Here is an 18776-nt window from a genome sequence, read left to right as displayed (position 1 = left end):
TTTTTCCTTTTGTCTAAAGTATTTAGTGATTGTGAAATTATATACTCCAGTCTTTGAAAAAAGTCATTATTTATTTGATCACTTCAAATATGCAGCCATATTTGAATCTGATTTCTCTTTTTTGACAGTTTCAAGTTTGCAGTGACTTATAAATTTGAGCTTTAACTAAACTCAGTTATTATTTCAATGTTGTTGATATTCCTATGAATGAATGAGTTTTCCTATATTAGTGAATGGCTGAACTTCTCTTGTTTTTTTCTCTGCTATAAATCTCTTATTGGTCTTTTTATGAAATACTGTTGCCATTTTTAGGGTGTTTTTTTTTTTGACGAGGCTAGATATGGTCCAAATTTGGAAATGATCCTTGCATTGTAAATGATGATTTGCTCTAACTGCTAACCTTGAATTAATTATCATTATAAAATTCTCTTGTTCTTTTCTATTCACAAAAATTCAATCTTATTTACTTTCAACTTACCAAAAAAGTCAATTTTTTTTTTGCGAGTATCAATTCCTTAAAATTTTTTATTTTTTTATTTGTATAGTTTTTAGTTATCATAATTTTACTATTAATTTATCATAATTCTCATTATCATTAATATATCTTTATCAATATTCTCATTATCATTAATGTATCTTTATCAATATTCTCATTATCATTAATGTTTCTTTCTTAACGTAAAAAGTGGTTTCTCACATAAACAGTGGTTACCTGCAGCTTTATAGTAAATGAATTTGTTGTAAAAAATAGTTTATTTTTGTAAAAAGAATTTATTCTCAAATTTCATTAGAAGAATTATTTAATTTATATTGAATAAATGATAAAAAAATAACTAGGAATTATTATTATATAAACTTTATACTCCTATTACTATAATGTTTATAAAAATATTGCCTTTATAGGTAGCTGGTTTGAATAATTCAATTGATTTTCAGATTGCTCGTAAAAATTACAATTCAAGTCTAAAAGGTATTAAAAGTTTTGTTGTCACAAATTCTCCAATGACTTAACTATGAATTTTGTTTTTCCCTTTTTTTTCTTACTTTACCTAATAACTTTAAAGCAGGAGTCTTGACTGATGAGGTTGCTTTACAGAAAAACAAGTTGAGCTTGGTAATATACTTTGTAGGACTTTGTAGTTGACTTTGACACAACTTCATTACAATTTAATTTTCATTATTGAATAATTTTAATAATTTTTTTAAATCTTTATTTGTTTCGCTCTGAAACAAAGTTATTAACAAAAATATTTTTTAAATGGTAAATGAATTTTTTTTGCTTACTTAATTTCATACAGTATTTTCAGAAAAAGAAAAAAAACCAAGAGCTATGAAAAAGCAGATTGCTGCCCCAACCCAAACTCTGCATCATTTATAGATCTGATTCAAGTTCTCTATAACTGTTGATGAGTAAAAATCCGTATACAAGTTGCTCAGTTTATGTTTAAGCAGTTTGAAGTGTTTGAGCAGTTTATTTGTTTTCCATTACATTTAGATTATATATTTTAGCATACTTAACAATATCATTTAAGTTGGTGATGCATAATTAAACTTTTTTATTTTTTATGTTAATTTATGTTAAATAAGGTTGAAGTTAAAATTTAAATATATGTAATTTATTTTAAAATTTAATTTTGTTTTTTCTTTTAAAAGTAAATTTTATTTAAGTGCATTTTATATTAGTGTATTACATGCAACTTAAAATGTTAAACTTTAAAATGTTATTTATATTTCTTATACTTATTCTTAATTTACTTCATTAATTTTGAAATATGTTTATTTTATGTATTTTTTGTTAAATCCCATAAAGTTGAACCATGCTGATAAGTTATTTTTTTGTTTTTTCTTAATTTTAAAATGACCTAAGCAACCTTTTAACCATGCTGGTAAATTATACATTATTACTTTGTTTTTTTGTAGACTTGATAACGCCATTGGCAACCTTTTGCTTTTATAAATTATTAGAATACAATTTTATTAATATTTTCAAAAAAAATTTCAAAATCATTCATTTTAATTATTGATTGACACTCTACCAAACATTTTTATGTTTACTAAACATTTATTATTAAATAGCATACAGCTCCTACTATGATGTGCTCCATGCCGTGGAAAACCGTCAAGTTGATTATGGTGTTATCAACATTGATGTTCTGTTAAATATGAAGTTTAAAGAATTTTATCCTAATGTTGTTCTTGTACAGATAATAAATGCTGTTACACCTGCTTTTATAGTTTATGGTAAAAACACTAGTCTGATGGTTAGTTCATCTAAAGATAATTTTGCAATATGTCGACAACAAAATTTCAAAGACATTGTAAAAAATGCACAAAATATTTATGAAAAAATCCCAATTGTAAGTGTTATAAATTTTTTATAAAATGTTTGTATTAGGAAAGGCTGGGTTTAGTTTAAACTTTTTTTTTGTTTCTGAACTTGTAGCCAAAATGTAGGAGTAATAAAAAAAATTGCCTATATACTACTTATTTAAAAGCCACAACCTTGTGGTCAATCTTATGTAAAAAACTTGTGCTTGTGGTCAATTTTATTTGTGTTTAAGAAATTTAACTTTATATTTTGTAGTTTAAATCCTTTATATTATTAAAGGTGAAAATAATATTTATAATCAAATCATGACGTTATTAATGTTTAAAAAAAACAATTTTATATGAATTAATACGTATAATTATGTATGAGTTTATACTTTTAAATCAAAACTGCATATGTATATATATATACCTGTACTACAATAAAAGCAGTGAAAGAAAGCAACTTTACAACTAAAGGAAAAAGGGTCAGGCTTAGCAGCTTGATTAGTCTTGATTAGTCATTTGTCTTGATTAGTCCAATCATTTTTAATGCACTTTTCAACCTTGTTAAAAAGAGAAAAGTGTCAATAGAAGAACTGGTTCAAATATGACAACAGTATTCTTTACAAGAACAAATAAGCGATTTACAATGGTACATAATGAGTAAGGGTGATGTTGTTTGTCATGTATTATTATGTGCAAAAAATAATACAGAGCCAAGGATAGAATCCTGCTGTACCTCAAGTTAATTATTATAAGTTACTGCCAATGTTACTGCATCACTTTTTTACTGAGATTAGAAAAAAATGGATCAATAATTTTAAAAACTTTTTTTATAAGAGTATATAGAGAAAACTAAAACTGTGTCAGATATTATTAAAAGCATTTAGTAGTCAATATATAAAAGTTGTTGCGTTATTGCTTTTATTTAATATGATGTGTATAAAATAAATGTATGATAAAACTTTGCTGGTGTTAACAAATCAGTTAGTGGTTAACAAATCAGTGCTTAACAAATCAACTGTGGAAGAATTGGTTTCAAATCCATATTGATTTTCAGAGACAAATCGTGGCTTTTTTGGTTAGCATAAAGCCAATTTTTTTTATTTGAAACATGAAATAGTTGAGGCAATTTTTTACTACAAAATAATCTTTTTGATATTGACCTAGTTTGCAGACTAAATATTTTTATTGTGATATGACTAAGAGGATTACAAGATTTATAAACTTTTACCAATCAATCCTGTTCTCCTCCTCAAATCAAAAGCTGCTCAAGTCAAACTTATGTTTATTGAAGTCTTTGCAAACGAAACGATAATAGCAATTGACACAGTGATCTGGAGATGAAACAGCTGAGTTAATAAAATTGGTCTTACAAAGTGCAAGTTAAAGCTCTGTGGATAAAAAGTTACTCAATAGATCATGAATATTTGTAAAAGATTAAATAATTTAGGTTTTGATTTTTTTCACCTTTTTTTTAATGCTTATCATGCTATGAAGTTGCTAAAATTTTCTTCTACATCAGATTCACCCTGCTGTTGCACTTTTTGCTTTCTTTTAGAGCTAGCAGGAAAAATCTCTACATCTTGTGGTTTGAATGATGTTAAGAACACAGTCTGACAAACAATATTAAGAACACAGTCTTACAAACGATATTAGGAACACAGTCTTACAATAATATTTTACAGAAAATATTATTGTAAGACTGTGTTCCTAATTTTTCATTTCATTATTCTTTAAACCATTAACAATTGTTTAATTGAATCTTGTTTTTCTGACTTCTTAGAAATGGCATCTGTGGTGTCAATTTTTAAATCTTCTCGAAGTGGATCTGACCCATCAAACTATCAACCAATCAGTTTTATCAGCTAAATCTTTTATTCTTAAATAAACTTCTTGAATTATCATATCACTAGTGTAACAAATTCTCTGATATTCAATAGAGATCCTCTCGTTCTACTTATGATTTGTTAAGCATTTGTATTAGCAAATTTTATTTTATGATATTATTAAAGGAACTTATTGCACATATATCCAAGGCTTTTAATAAAGTCTGACATGCTTGACTTCTCCGTAAGCTCATTAAAAATGGTGTCTAGGAAGATTTTAAAGCTGTTGAAACATTCTAATGACAGTATTAAAGTTGTCCTTGTTGCGCAACCACTCTTTCGTTTCATAAAGTTGATTAATTTTATTTAGTTTTTTAACTTGTTCTAGTAGCATTTGAGGTACCACAGAACACCACGGAAGAACATTTAACTAGAAAGGTCATGCCTCCTTTCTTACCAATGGAGCAAAAAATGCACAGAGCTTGCTTTGAACTATGGATCTTTTGTTTATAAAGCAAGGGCTCTAACCACTTTGCCTTGTCTGCGTTTCTAAAGAGGCTCTATATGTTGATAACATAAATATGTATTTCAGTCTTGACATAACATTATCATTTGTTCCATCAACCAAAACTCAATCTTGTGTGACTTGACATTCAGCTAATTTCCATCCTTTACTGTATCTTGTTATTTGCTCCAATTTTGGTTTGAAAACATGTTATGCCAACAATTCACAGTCTTAAAGTCAAACATCTTTCTTGTTCTTTTACTCCCTTCTTTGTCAAAGAAGAACTCTTAACCTGTTTTTTTTTTACTTGCAGCCTTTTTCTCAAAGGTAAAATTGTAAAAAAAAAACCCTTCATTAACAGCAGATATTTTAAAATCAGGGGAAAAATTGTTTGGTTCTTCATTAGTTTGATAAACAAATTTAGTTTGTTTTGAGTGAGGATGGTAGACAAGTCTCTAAACAGACAGAAAATAGACTATTTGGTGTATTATCATAAACTAGGGTGGAATTCTATCACTCATATTCTAATAACATCCATTTTATTATAGAAAGTTTTTATATATATTTTTTAAAAATTTTCTAAGCCATAATTAAAGTTTTTTTTCCAAAAGTATATTTGCAATATCAGAGCGATATAATGATTGTATCACATATTCTCTTTAAATCAGTCTATGTTTTTACAGAAGCTTACAAGCCCCAACCCCTATTTTCACACTTTATTTCCACACTTTACTTATTGAAATTTTCTGCGTATCTGCATTCCACATTTTACCAATGCCTTGTCTATTTATGATTTTCGATCTTTTCAATTCAATTATTTATAAAATAATGTTATATTTATATTCACTCAATAAAAATTGTGTTAATAGTGGCAATTTTTGTTGTTATTGAATCGCAAATCCTAGTTACAGCTAATCAAGGCTTTGTTTGCAGCTAATCAAGGCTTTGTTACAGCTAATCAAGGCTTTGTTTGCATATAAACTAAAGAATTGTTATAAACATCTACGGGTGAAGATTAATTATTATTATTATTGTGTTTTATTGCTTCACTTATAATGAACTCTGCATGAAAGGTACTTTGGTTGAAACCAAATTGATTGTCTGATGCTTACAGATATACTTGCATGATGTTATGTTCAAAGAGTTTTCCATGGTAAATATACGCATTATCAAGAAATTTTTTGTAGCATTTAGCTCTTGGAGCAGTTTTGGAAGTTGGCAAGTAGTCTAGCAGCTTATGTTATTGAAGATGCTATAATAAAAAATATTGAAAGCCATTTAAAAAAGATGTTGTTATACAAATTTTTGTTTTGTTTTTTGCTTTCATATTTTGCTGTATGAATATAAAAATACAATTAATATTTCAATACAAATACAGATGGGTGAGGCAAGAAGAAGACACAATTTGTCACCAAGCCCGAAATACTTAAAAAGTTCTGCAGTAATTCTAAAGGAATTAAGTAATCTATTAGAACTAAATCTAAATCAACATGTTTAAATTAAGTTATTTTGTTAGGCTAATTTATGAGTAATGGGCAGTATGTGCAGTGGCTCATTTATAATTTGTGGGCATCTCTTTATCAGATGTGTTGTTAGTAATTGTGAAAGGGTTGTGAATTAAAGTGTTCAATTCATCTACAAGTTCTTTTCTGTCTTATTTTTTGTTAAAAAACAAAAGAAAGAGAAGAAAAAAAAGTTTTTTTTTGTAAAACTCACAACAAGGCTGCAAGCAACCACAAATTATGGTTAAATTACACAAAGCTGTTTAACTGGAATGGCAGGAATAGCATGGTCATTGGATTTAAGGGTTTAGTCAGAAAAATTCTTTTTGGAGGCAGTTCTTCCATTTCCTTGGGAGAGGTATTAAGATCAAAACCACAATGTACTTTTGTTAATGACACTGATGAAGATTTTCCAAAAGTCTTTAGAGCCTAATTTCTGAGATAAGATTTAGTAAACTTTAACTAATGCAGCTTAGCATCAAACAGCACATTTTTACATTGATTTCTTGCAATAATAAATAGGGGTTTGTTCTCAAGAGAGCTGTTCTTTTAAAAAGAATGTAAAAAATGATTACGATTAGTCATAGCAGCTGTCAAGAAGTTAAAAACCATGGAGTTAAATGAGGCTTGACTTAAAACTGATAAGAAGGAATAAAAGCTTCCATACCTGTATTGATCAATGAGGTTACACAGTAGGCGCATGTATTAACAGAGAAATGAAAGACGATAGCCCGACGACTGTCATGAAGAAAATCACAAAAAGAATCCGTCGGAAGAATCCGTCGGCTTTAGTGTAGTAATAAGTAGTCGGATAAAAGAGTCCAAAGAAGAGATAAAAGATTTATTGAGATCATGGCATAGTTGGAACCACCCAAAGGAGAACAAGGAGAAACTGAACATAAACTAGGTTTATTGACAAGACACAAATCAAGGAGTGAAGGTAAGTAATTAGGGTTCTCTAGAAAACAAGTCACAAACTATCTGAGCAAGAGAATGAGAAATACAGAAGTTATGTGTTTTAGTGCCAGCAGGTCACTAATGTTGGAGCCAAGCCATTCAGTGTGATGAGCATTAAAGTCACCAATAACAACAATTTTATTGTGAGTAATAAATAATTAGATTTAAAATGTAATTATTTATTACTTTTTTGGAGCCTGCTTTGCTCCATGCCATGAGTCAAGAAGATCTGTTATTCATCATCCTAAGCAGGAATCAATTTAACACTGGTTTTCTTCTACACCAGTCTTTAGATTATGTAGTAGAATATGGTTGTTTCTATAGTTTCCTTTGAATTTATACATTTTTAAATTATTTATTTTTGAATTTATACATTTTTTTATGATTATCTTTAAATTTATAGATTTTTTTATGATTATATATAAATATATATATATTTATATTCTATAATTATATATAAATTTATGAACAACATTTAATACTCGTTAATTTTAGATAGATATCGAGAGCCCACAAAACCTGTATGAATGTTTAAAAACGAGTAACTTGCTTATTCCAGGAATAGTCACTTTATCCGTACTTTTTGCAATTTCTATGAAAGATGTTGTTCAGTTTGTGTACAAGAAAAGATGTAGCAAAGATGTTTCTTTGAGTGTGATTTTAAACGGTAATAAAGACGAGGAGAAAAAATCAACAGATAATTTCTTTGAAGAGTTATCAAGAATCGAAGAACAAATAATTAAATTGAAGTCAATGTATAAAAAGAATTAAATAATTTGCGTTAAACTACTGTATTTAATGATATTAGATATTTATTAGTTTTATTTAATTTATGTTAGTTCCATCTAATACGTTTTTTTTTACCATATATCTCAAATACAAATTCAAAGAGATACAATTGCTGGAGGGAGAAAGAAGTTAAAACACGTCATTTCTCAAGAAACGGTCTTAGTTGTAACATAATTTTTTATTAAACAACGCGTAGTTTTCATAAATTAAAGTTAACCAATCACATTCCACTTTTAACAAAAATTATTTAATGATATTGTTTCAAAACGTCATAGGCAATTGAAGCATTGCAAACAAAACGTGGAAGTTTAACAAGTTCGTAAACAATATTTAGAGTTAGTTAATTGTTATTTTTTTACATTGTGCTTTTGAACGGCTAAAAATATATTTCTAGATTAGAATTGAATTAATAAATGTCTAGATAAGAATTGGTAGTTTTTTTGCCAGGTTATTTTATATCTCCATATTTAGAATAAAGCAATTTGCTTTTAAATCCAGCAAAGATACTACAATACAAAATAAAAGCCTTGAGGGATTTAATTAATGGCTAGCCGAAATAACATTCCTAAAGAATGTAATAATCCGAGAGCTGAACAGGCAAGCAAAAAATAAGGTTCAAAAGGTAGCAAAGATTATTTAAAACTTTGATATTTATACCTGTAATTTGAGACTTTTTAATTGATCGAATAGTTGTTAAAAACCTATCCAATAAACTTTTAAGAGATTATTTGACTTCAATTACGGCTTTCAAAGCTTAAAATTACATTTCAAAATTTTTTATTTTTTTGCAAAAGCGCCTTTTTTTCGACTCGCCGCTGGAATAATTTTAAATCAAAGGCTATATCGGGCTTGAAATCATTTTCGACTTCGTTCTTCCTCCGGCTATTATCTCTTTGATTTTTCAACTATTTAATTTTGTGTATGAAAATATTTTGCAGTATAAAAGGTTTAGCACTTGTTATCAATGTTGTTATAAATTATCTCGCAAAACAAAACTTTTAGCACCAGCAATTTTATTAGAAATAATTGTAAATTTTTAAAATTTTTTTCTTTGTTTAGTCAATTAACTAATTTCTTATCTAAAGTTGACTCTCCATTCAGATTTTTTTTCAAATTTTAGCACCGATTCGTTTTATAAGGATGTGCGAATTGTGCTAATAAATATAAAAAGCAAGCAAAAAATATAAAAACTCGTCAGTGTTGACTCATTGTTGAGTCAACATTAATGAGACAACATTATTTTCAATATTCATCGTAATTATTCGTTTAGTTTTGAGTTATGTTATGATAAAATTAATGAAAGTTAACGCAGCCTTGGCGCTGTGGTTAGAGTTCTTGCTCAGAACACAGAGGTCCAAGGTTTAACTCCAGCTCTAACCGAATAAGCAACATTGGTAAGTAAAATGGCGTAAACTTCCTTGTTAAATGACAATCCGCGGTCTCTTTGATAAGACCGTATAGGAATTCTGAGAGCACCTTAATAATCTTGATCTTTAAAACGTCTAAAGGGCGTCATTTGTTAAATTTTTTTCTAAAAAATATTAAATAATGATTTTAAACATAAATCAAAACTGTCCAACCATGCTAGCGCATGATACCACGTTAAAGCATTAACAAAAAATATGTCTCCGTAACATTGAAACTAATACTATAATTCAATTTAAGAATTTACAAGACTTTTAAAGACTTTAGCACGCAAAAAGCACATGTACTAACTCCAAACCATCCCTCACATGCAAAACATTCTTCACATTGTATACTGGTTACAATTTAAACATTTAAACCAATCTTAATTTGCTTCTCCCTAACCAGCAGCACAAACACAAATAAAGTCTCTGTGTTATTTATTAGTTTAAAACTACTAGATGTACTCGGATGATTGTAATCATTTGGAAAAAAAAAGTTTTTAATTTTTATTAATAATGGTTTTTATTTTTAATGATTTTTTTTTTTTGATTTCTGTTTAACAGACTGCATTTTTGATTGCAGTCTTTAGCAGGTGGTTCCGTTTATGCTGAAGCTTTTTAGTAGGTGGTTCCTGTTAAGCCAAAGCTTTTTAGTGGGAGCAATGATGTATAAATAAAGATTTCTTTTAAGCCGAAGCTTTTTAGAAGGAGGTTCCATTATAAACTTAACATTATATGGTGGTGTAATGAAAACAATTTGGCGATTTGAGTTAGTTTAATGAAACACCTCTGTTTTTTTGAATTCAAATTCTTTCACTCTATTTCTTAGGGGATGCAAACCACAATGATAAAAGACATTTACAATCAATCCTTTTTTTGTAAGTATTATGGGCCATACTCTGTTAAAAATAATACGAATATTGCAACGAGGCGAAGAAATATCATCAATTTTAGCTAAGTGTTTAGACAACGCCTCATTATTTTACTAACATTTGTATCAAGTGATTGAGGGTGATTTGTATTATGAGGTAAAATGCATATTATTTCAATATCCATTTCTATTACTAATTCAATTGCTTCAATAGTCACATGATTTTTGGGTCAATCTGAAAATAACAATTCTTATGCAAACGATTTAAAAAGGTATTTTGTAATAAAAAGTATTTTGTAATAAAGTATAACATATTATGTGTTAATTACAATAATGTAAACAATTTGGTATAAGACAATAAAGATCTCTTGATCAATAAATCTGCTTTGTACTTTTGTATTCAAATGGAAACTTAGATGTATCTGCAATCTTTGTTCCCTTAAATATAAAAAATGGTCGTAAGCTGTCTCCTGTTGCAGTGACAGTGGTCAGGTATGTTTTAGTGTACCACGTTTATCAATAGTTAACATTTGTACCTAACGAAAACCCTTTAATAAAATTACGTTTATAGAGATCGTTGGCAAAGCTGAAAGGTTAGTTTCATCACAATTGCAAATTAAATTTGAGTAGTCTTTGATGTGATGCTGTCTATATAATAGATGTAATTCTTTAAAAAAATGCCTAACCACTATGAACTCTGCACTATACAACCTGCCCAAGCAGGTTGTATAGTGCAGAGTTGTATAGTGCAGTTGTGCCAACATCAATTTGCTTCAGGCAATTAAGCCTACTGCACCTTGCATTAGTTGGCAAAACAGCATTGGATTTGCAGTTGTACCAACCACATTTTGTGTAAGTTGTGTAAGTAATTATTTTAAAAAAAAAAACAATGTTTTTTTATAAAGACAAAACAATCGAGTTACGGTTTTCAAAATCGTATATTTTTTGTTCAACTTTAAAAGCCTTCAGTTAGGCAAAGTTTCTTAAAGTAAACGAAGTTGAATTCCGTTAAACTTCAAAAAAAAGTTAATTTAACGGTTATGAAAGCCGTAAAAAGTTGTAGCTTTAACTTTTAATCAACTTTGAAAATCTTTAAAAGTTGTTAAAACTTAATTAAAACAATGTTTGAAGCCGCAAAAAGTTGTAAATCAAAATTTTACGGTTATGAAAATCGTATAAAGTTGTTTACGTTATATTTAACGAGTTTGAAAACTTTATAACTTTGTGTATGTTATTTAACACAATTTGAGCATTGTAAAACATTAAACAAATATGCTAAAGACCCATCGCTTGCTGGTTTGGCAGTACTTCGTAAAGGAGTACAGGGGAGATAAGACCTATGGTGTGTGCAATATCTGCAAGAAAGACCTAAAAATGAATTCTGGGTCAACATCGACTCTAAGTGGTCACCTGCGATCCAACCATAAGGATGAGTACATCGAAATGTTTTGGAATCAAAAGATACGAGATGAGGCAGAAGCTGCCAAGGAGGACAAAGTTGAAGAGGCAGAAGATAAATTGGAAACAGTTGGTAAGTTTGTTAAACAATTGATGTTACGATGCGATTTAGCAAAGTTATAAGACTTCATGTCAAATTTATATGATTTTTTAATGATGTAAACAACGATATCTAAAGTTAATTAAATGTTAACAAATGTATACGATTTTTTTTAGGTCACAGGAAAAGAAAAATGGTTCTAAAAGCAAGAAAGAATCTGTGCTATCCAACACAGAGCACCACTCAACTTCGTGGTTACATGGAGCTCATGATTTATCTTGCAACTGACAATAAGCCTTTCTCCATGTGTGACTCTATTCCGTTCCAAAGACTGCTTGCCTACTTTGACTCGAGGTTTTAGGTTAAAAGTGGTACCTGCATGGCTCGCTTTAAGTTACCTCTTCTCAATAAGAATCTGCTGATGACCATGAAAAGAATGTTTGACAAGGAGCTTCCTCATTGTGACCGAGTTGCAATCAGCACTGACATCTTGACCTCACGCAACAACAATCCATTCATGGCGGTGACTCACCAAAGAGTGTGTTTAACAAAAGGTAACTGTTGGAGTTGTTCCATTCCCAGGTAAGCACACTGGTCAGAACATTGCTACTCAGTTGGACAACTTGGTTAAAAGTTTTGAGTCACTCAAAATGGTCAAGAAGCGGGTTATTGTGTGTGATCAAGCTTCAAATATGAAAGCTGCACTGAGGAAGTCAGAGACTATTGCTGATCTTGAAAGTGGTTCAATCACGTGCATTGACCACAAGCTTAACGTGGCCCTGGAAAGGACTGTCAACAAACAGCCTGATATTAAGGCTGCTATCGATGCATGCAGGAAAATCTCCACCCGAGTCCATCACTCTCCTCTTGCTGAAGGGGTGTTGAAAAAGAAGTGCCTTGAGATGAATGGTAATATTTTATTGAAAAACCATTGGATTCATTTAATAGAATACTAAAAAAAACTTTTATAATTGGACGTTACTACTACCTGGCATCAATTGAAAAAAGCAGAAAAGAAAGAGTAAAGTTAATTGCTGTAGAAATAAGTAAATTATGGAACAAACTCAATTTTCCAAGTATTTCTAAAAAATCAGTTGGAAGAAAAATTGAAAAGGTTATAGAAAAACATGACAAGTATCTTAAAAAGCCTGGCAAAAAGAAAGAATGCTCTATTTTTGGAGATCTTTTTGATATCACCAATATTAAGAGCATATGGCTTAGTCTGGAAGATAAAAAATTTTATAACATACAATTATTAAGTTCAGGAGAAGTACTAACACACAAGTGTCATTACATCCTTCAAAAGTCAGAGTTTGTAATGCAAAAGATACAACTTCTACAAGCAAAGCAAATAATTGTCCAGTTAGCAGTTCAACTGCATAGGAAGAAAGTGGTTCAGATTTAGATTCACAAGCCAATTATGAATCAGTGGAATTAAAAAAATCAAGAAAGAAAGTATATAATAGAACAAAGTTAGCATCTAAACTTGTGATAACTGAATCTTTAAGTACAAATAAATCAGCTAGAATCTGTAAAAAGTTATTTGAAAAACGTATTGAAATAGATACTTTAAGTCAGACAGGAATATGGAGATCAACTATAAGGCTAGAGGGAAAGCATGAAGAAAATTGTTGCTAAAATCGTACAAGAAGAACAACTCTGCCTATATTTTGATGGAAAGAAAATAAACAAGACTGAATACCAAGTTGTGATACTTCAAAATGAGAAAAAGAAAATTAACTTAGGAATTGTTAAATGTGAAAGTGGAAAATCCAATGATATTTTTGAAACTTTTAAAAAATTGCTAAATAATTTTGATGCATGGAAATGTATTTCAATGATTATATGTGACACAATAGCAGTAAACACTGGAAGAATAAATGGTATAGTTGTAAAAATACAAAATGAAATGGAAACCAGAAGCTTTACTAAACCACAATATTTAGGATGTCAGCATCATATACTGGATCTTCTTTTAAAACACGTTTTGGATCATTTTGTAAATTGTAAATCAAGAAGTCCTGGTTTTGATTAAAAACTTGTGAAGAACTTAACCGAAAATTATGAAAATCTTCAAAAAAATTATACATATGAAGCTGAGCCTAATCATTACATAAACTTGGGATGACGAGATGACTTCAAATTCCTTAATGAGTTATGTGAAGCTTTTAGTTATTTCAAGAATCATAAAAAATTATCAAAAATTAAGTGGGACAAGCTTCCTACATTGCGCAGTGCTAGATGGAACTCTAGAGCATCATATGTTCTTCTTGCCTATTTTCTTATACCAACATGGAGGTGTAAACTTAAAAGTGCAGCAACTTTTATTGCAAATCAATGGAAAAAGCTTTGGTTCAGCAAACAATTATTTGATGATAAATCATATGACTATATGCTTGATGCATTGACTGAAATTAAGTGTACAGCTGCTTTAAAGTGCTTTTTGAAACACTGGAGCAAAGAAGATAGTGTAGTTCATATTTCAAGAACAAACATCATTGCAGAACGAGGCGTTAAATTGATGGGAGATCTCCTTCAAAGTTCAAAAAAATGGGAATATACAAATGTGAAATTTATTGGAAAGAATGACCAGTGAAGCGTTAAAACTAACTTTCTGAAAAATTACTTATATTGATCCACTTCAATTATATGTAGTTTATAAAAACTAAATATAATCTACAACTAGTTTTATTTATTTTTGTGGCTGTTCATAAATGTGTTGGAAATAAGCTTTATGTGTCCTCATGTAATCTATCAAAAATCACGTTGTTATCAAGGAAGGGGGGTATGATATTTTTGCAACTAGACTACCATTAAACCAGTTTTTTATCAATTACTAAACATTTTTCAGATTATAGAAGCATGGCCACAACAGATTCAAAAAATGTCATAACCCTAGTGTGCAATCATTAAAATGTAAACATAAAATAACTTTGTACCATTTAAAAAATAAAAAAATTTTAAAAGTATGTTAAGATCAGTTACTAATCTATAATCAAAATGAAGTCGAAAAAAAAATAAATAAATAAATAAAAATATAGTTACACCATAAAAACTAAAAATAAGGTAATAATTTAAATAATAATAAGTTAATACAATAATTTAAAGAAAATTTAAATTTAAGACCAGTTAATAGCCAATTAACCAAATAGTGCATTTTAGGTTGTTCATAATTGTAACTTAAAAATCTTGTAGGGTACTCGTAATTAATTTTATTGAAAAGTGTTTAAAATATTATAGGAGTTACTTTATTATGAAGTTTGTACATAAATATAAGAATTTGATGAAGGTTTAACTGAAAAACATTAATTATGTGATGATTTTTAAATAGTTCTTTAGAATGTGTGAATCAAACTGCACCTGAAATAATTCTGACAGTAGGTTTTTGTCTACTAATCAATTTTTTAATATAACTTACATTCGAGCTGTACCATGCAATATTTGCATAGTTTATATAAAAATGTATGAGAGAGAAATTTAAGATTTTTAAGCAGTTTTGGTTTAAGAATTGTTCTGAATAGAATGCCAATAGTTTTTCAAATTTTATCTTCTATTGTTCTTAAGTGTTCTCTGCAAGTATCACTCCTAAAAACTTTAATGATGACTCTTATTTTAGAGTTTATTTAATTATTTTAGAGTTGCAAATATAAAGATCAGGAAGTTTTAATGGAATATTTTCTTTATCGTGAATTCTTTAAAAAAAGTTTACTTAGTTTTATTTAAATTTAAATACAATTTGTTTGTCTTAAACCATTCCGCCAGATTTAAAAATTCTTTGTTTACTATTTTAAATAAAAGGTTGACATTAGAATAAAATAAATTTGTGTCATCTGCTAACAAAACTAAGTTTAAAATATTTGAAAACTTATGGAAATTGTTTACATAAATAAGAAATAAAAGCGTACCCAGAATTGAGCATTGGGGAACACCGAAAGTTATAGTCAAGTAATCAGTTTTTCCTTCTTCGTGTGCTATGTATTGCTTTATATTGTTTAGATTAACTTTTGAGCCATTCTAAATATGTGCTTTTAATTCCATAACTTTCAAGTTTTTTTATAAGAATGCTATGGTCTACTGTATCAAAGGCTTTGCTAAGATCTATAAAAACTCCGAGGGTGAACTTACTTTTGTCAAATGCTTTGAATATATCGTGAACAATATTAATAATGGCATGGTCAGTTGAATACCCTGGCTGAAATCCAAACTGTTTATTATATAAAATTTTATTTATATTTAGAAAAGTTAAAATTTGGTTATACATAATTCGCTCTAAGATTTTCGAGAAGCAAGGAAGAATTGAAATTGGTCTGTAATTTTCAGGATTAGAAATGTCTCCTGATTTGAAAATAGGTATGACACTCGCAATTTTAAGTTTCTCCGGATAAATACCTAGTTTTAAAGATAGTTTAAAAATATGTAAAAGAGCGATTGTTAAGTATTTTATCGATTTTTTATCAATATGACTGGTCCATTTTAAATTAGATTGCATCATTACTTCTATACCTCGTTCTACTTTTGATGTTGCTAAGATATTATTCTGTTGAGTTTCAGCGTCGAACATTGAATAAGTTATATATGGATTTTTAAAGCCAATGTGTCTAATTTTATACTTTTCATAGTTAAATTTCATAATGACGACCATTTCATAATATTATCAATATCTAGTTTTAGTTTGTTTATGCAAATATCTTCATCTGATTTAAAAATATTTAGAATTTTGCTATCATCTGCATATAATTTAATATTATTTTTTAATGTGTCTGACAAATCGTTTATAAAAATAAGAAATAGAAGAGGCTCAAGGACAGAACCTTGTGGAACTCCACTCTCAACTGTTAGCCATTTTGATACACAATCCCCTAAAACTACTCGTTGCTTTCTATTATGTAAATAGGCTTCTATCCAATTTAGAGTTACTCCAAAAATACCATATGATTTTAACTTTAACATCAGTCACATATGAGGTACTTTATCAAAAGCTTTTGAGAAATCTGTATACAACATATCAACACACCAGCCATTCTCAATAGCATCAAATAAAATATCTTGTGTTTCTAGTAGATTAGTAGTACAGCTTATGTTCTTTCGAAAACCATGTTGGTTACTATTTAATAAATTGTTTTTTGACATGTAATCCATTATTTTGTCAACTAAGATTGATTCTAGAATTTTGCATGGTATTGACGTTAACGAAATTGGTCTATAGTTTGCTGGATCATTTTTATCTCCATTCTTGTATAGTGGTGTTACGTTTGCCATTTTCCATATGAGTGGAATTTGTTTTTCTTTTAAGGATCTTTTGAATAGTAACTCTAGAGGTTCGCAAAAACTATTTTGACATTTTTTTAACACATATGAACTTACACCATCTGCTCCTAATGTTTTATTGACATTTAGTTCACTTAGTTTAATTCTAACGATGTCTAGAGTTATTACTGAGTCTATATCTAATTCTAAAATCTTGCTTGTTTTTACTGTAATGGTAGGAAAATTTGTTGGATCTTCTATAACAAGTACTGAATAAAAGTTTTCATTGAGGATATTAGCAATATTATCACGATTTGTTTGTAAAGAACCATTTTTATCTGTTATTATATTAATGCCTAATTTTATTTTTCTGTTTAAATTAATATATGCATAAAATAGTTTTGGATTTTCTTTTGATGACTCAGCTATTTTTTTTTCATAATTTATTCTTTTTGATTTAACTAGATTTTTTATTGTTTTGTTGATTAAAAAATATGGGACTTTTAGCTTGTCACATTTAAAACCATTAGATAATAGTTTGTGCCATAAACTTGTTTTGTTTCTTATTGCTTTTTTTGTTTCTTTATCAATCCAAGGTTTGGGCTGTAATTTGTTATTAAAGTACATATTTTTTTAGGAATGTATTTGTTGCATAATTCATTATAGATATTTAGGAATATTTCATAGCACTCATTAATACTATTTTTTCCAAAAAGACTTTCCCAATCATTTTCATTAATAGCTTTATTTATGACTGTGTAATTACCAAGTTCTTAGTTAAATCCAGATTTCCCAAAATTTGACATTTCATTTTTAGAAGTGTTTTTGAAGACTTTTTTTGACGACTTTGTAATTCCAGGCGTTATCCATGGATGTAATAATGTTTTTTTTTCCACACATTTTGTAACTACAGGAAAAGCCGTGTTGTAAAGTTGTTGTAATTTATCAATAAACTTATCGTGTGCCTTATCTGTGTGTTCAATATCAAGGAAGTTATTCCAATTTAAATCTGATAGAAAAGTATTAAAATTTTTCACGGATTTTTCATTTATATTTCGCGTATTTTTTTTAACTTTTTGTGCATAGATGTTATCACATTTTGTAAGATAAGAAATACATGGAAGTGATCTGAAATGTCGCATTTAAAAATTCCTGTTTTTATTCTTTATTTGAATTCATTGGTGAGTATTTGATCTATAATTGTTGCGTTTTCTCTAGTTATTCTTGTGGGTTTATTAATTAATGAAATATAGCCTTTCTGATGTATGGCGTTAAAGAAATTATTTATATTTGTATTTAAATGACTCATATTCAGGTCAAGGTTAAAATCATCTACAAAATAAATGGTTTTATTTTTGCTTAATTTATTTTTAATTATCGTTTTAATATGATTTTCGAATTGTGGGTAGAAAACGTAGATGATAATGTTTTTCGTGGTTTTATTTATTATTTCCACATATTGTTAATCACAATCATTAGTGGTTGAGCACAAATCTATTTTCAGCTTGTATAATAAAGAATTACTTATAAATACACACAAACCTCCTCCTTTCTTCCCAGATCCTCTAAATTGATGAATCACTTTATAATTTGGGGTAGCAAAATTAAACTTTTACTACTTGCCTGATGATTGTTGGCGATTAGTTTTTTTATTATGTCTTATGCTAGTGTTACAAGTAAAGTAGAGGTGTTACGAGATCGTGTACTTGAATTCCGAACCCGTTTAGATTATTCAAAAGTCAGCAATTCAAAATATATCTCAGAGAAAGCCAAAGAACTTAGCGAGAAAATAGCAGCAAAGATTGGAAGGAGCAAAATTGAAAATATTACTTACCACAGAGATGGTAGGTGGATAACAGTTC

General features: G+C 28.7%; 2 protein-coding genes across 2 annotated transcripts in view; both read left to right on the top strand.

Moving 5' to 3' along the window:
- Nucleotides 1-7947, top strand: part of LOC100197767 (uncharacterized) — a 30032-nt gene extending 22085 nt beyond the window's left edge. The window contains exons 4-6 of the mRNA XM_065789123.1: nucleotides 904-970; nucleotides 2077-2357; nucleotides 7599-7947. Of these exons, the coding sequence (XP_065645195.1) occupies nucleotides 904-970; nucleotides 2077-2357; nucleotides 7599-7874 (624 nt within the window). The 3' untranslated portion in view covers nucleotides 7875-7947. The remainder of the gene's footprint in view (nucleotides 1-903; nucleotides 971-2076; nucleotides 2358-7598) is intronic.
- A 3534-nt stretch (nucleotides 7948-11481) lies between these two features.
- Nucleotides 11482-14349, top strand: LOC136074975 (uncharacterized). Its single transcript, XM_065787153.1, has 2 exons — nucleotides 11482-11700; nucleotides 11844-14349. The coding sequence occupies exons 1-2, from the start codon at nucleotides 11544-11546 to the stop codon at nucleotides 12026-12028; spliced, it is 342 nt and encodes a 113-aa protein (XP_065643225.1). The 5' UTR covers nucleotides 11482-11543; the 3' UTR covers nucleotides 12029-14349.
- Nucleotides 14350-18776: the final 4427 nt, after the last annotated feature.

The sequence above is a fragment of the Hydra vulgaris genome, chromosome 01, assembly GCF_038396675.1.
Source record: "Hydra vulgaris chromosome 01, alternate assembly HydraT2T_AEP".
Taxonomy (NCBI): Eukaryota; Metazoa; Cnidaria; class Hydrozoa; order Anthoathecata; family Hydridae; genus Hydra; species Hydra vulgaris.
Note: the sequence above shows the minus strand (reverse complement) of the source record. Positions and strands in the feature narration are given on the sequence as shown.

What these genes read in the sequence shown, in the direction of transcription:
- LOC136074975 (XM_065787153.1), top strand. Translation starts at nt 11,544, where the DNA reads ATGAATTCTGGGTCAACATCGACTCTAAGTGGTCACCTGCGATCCAAC. An exon ending in AGATAAATTGGAAACAGTTG is followed by an intron (nt 11,701 to 11,843) that starts GTAAGTTTGTTA and finishes GATTTTTTTTAG; the next exon opens with GTCACAGGAAAAGAAAAATG.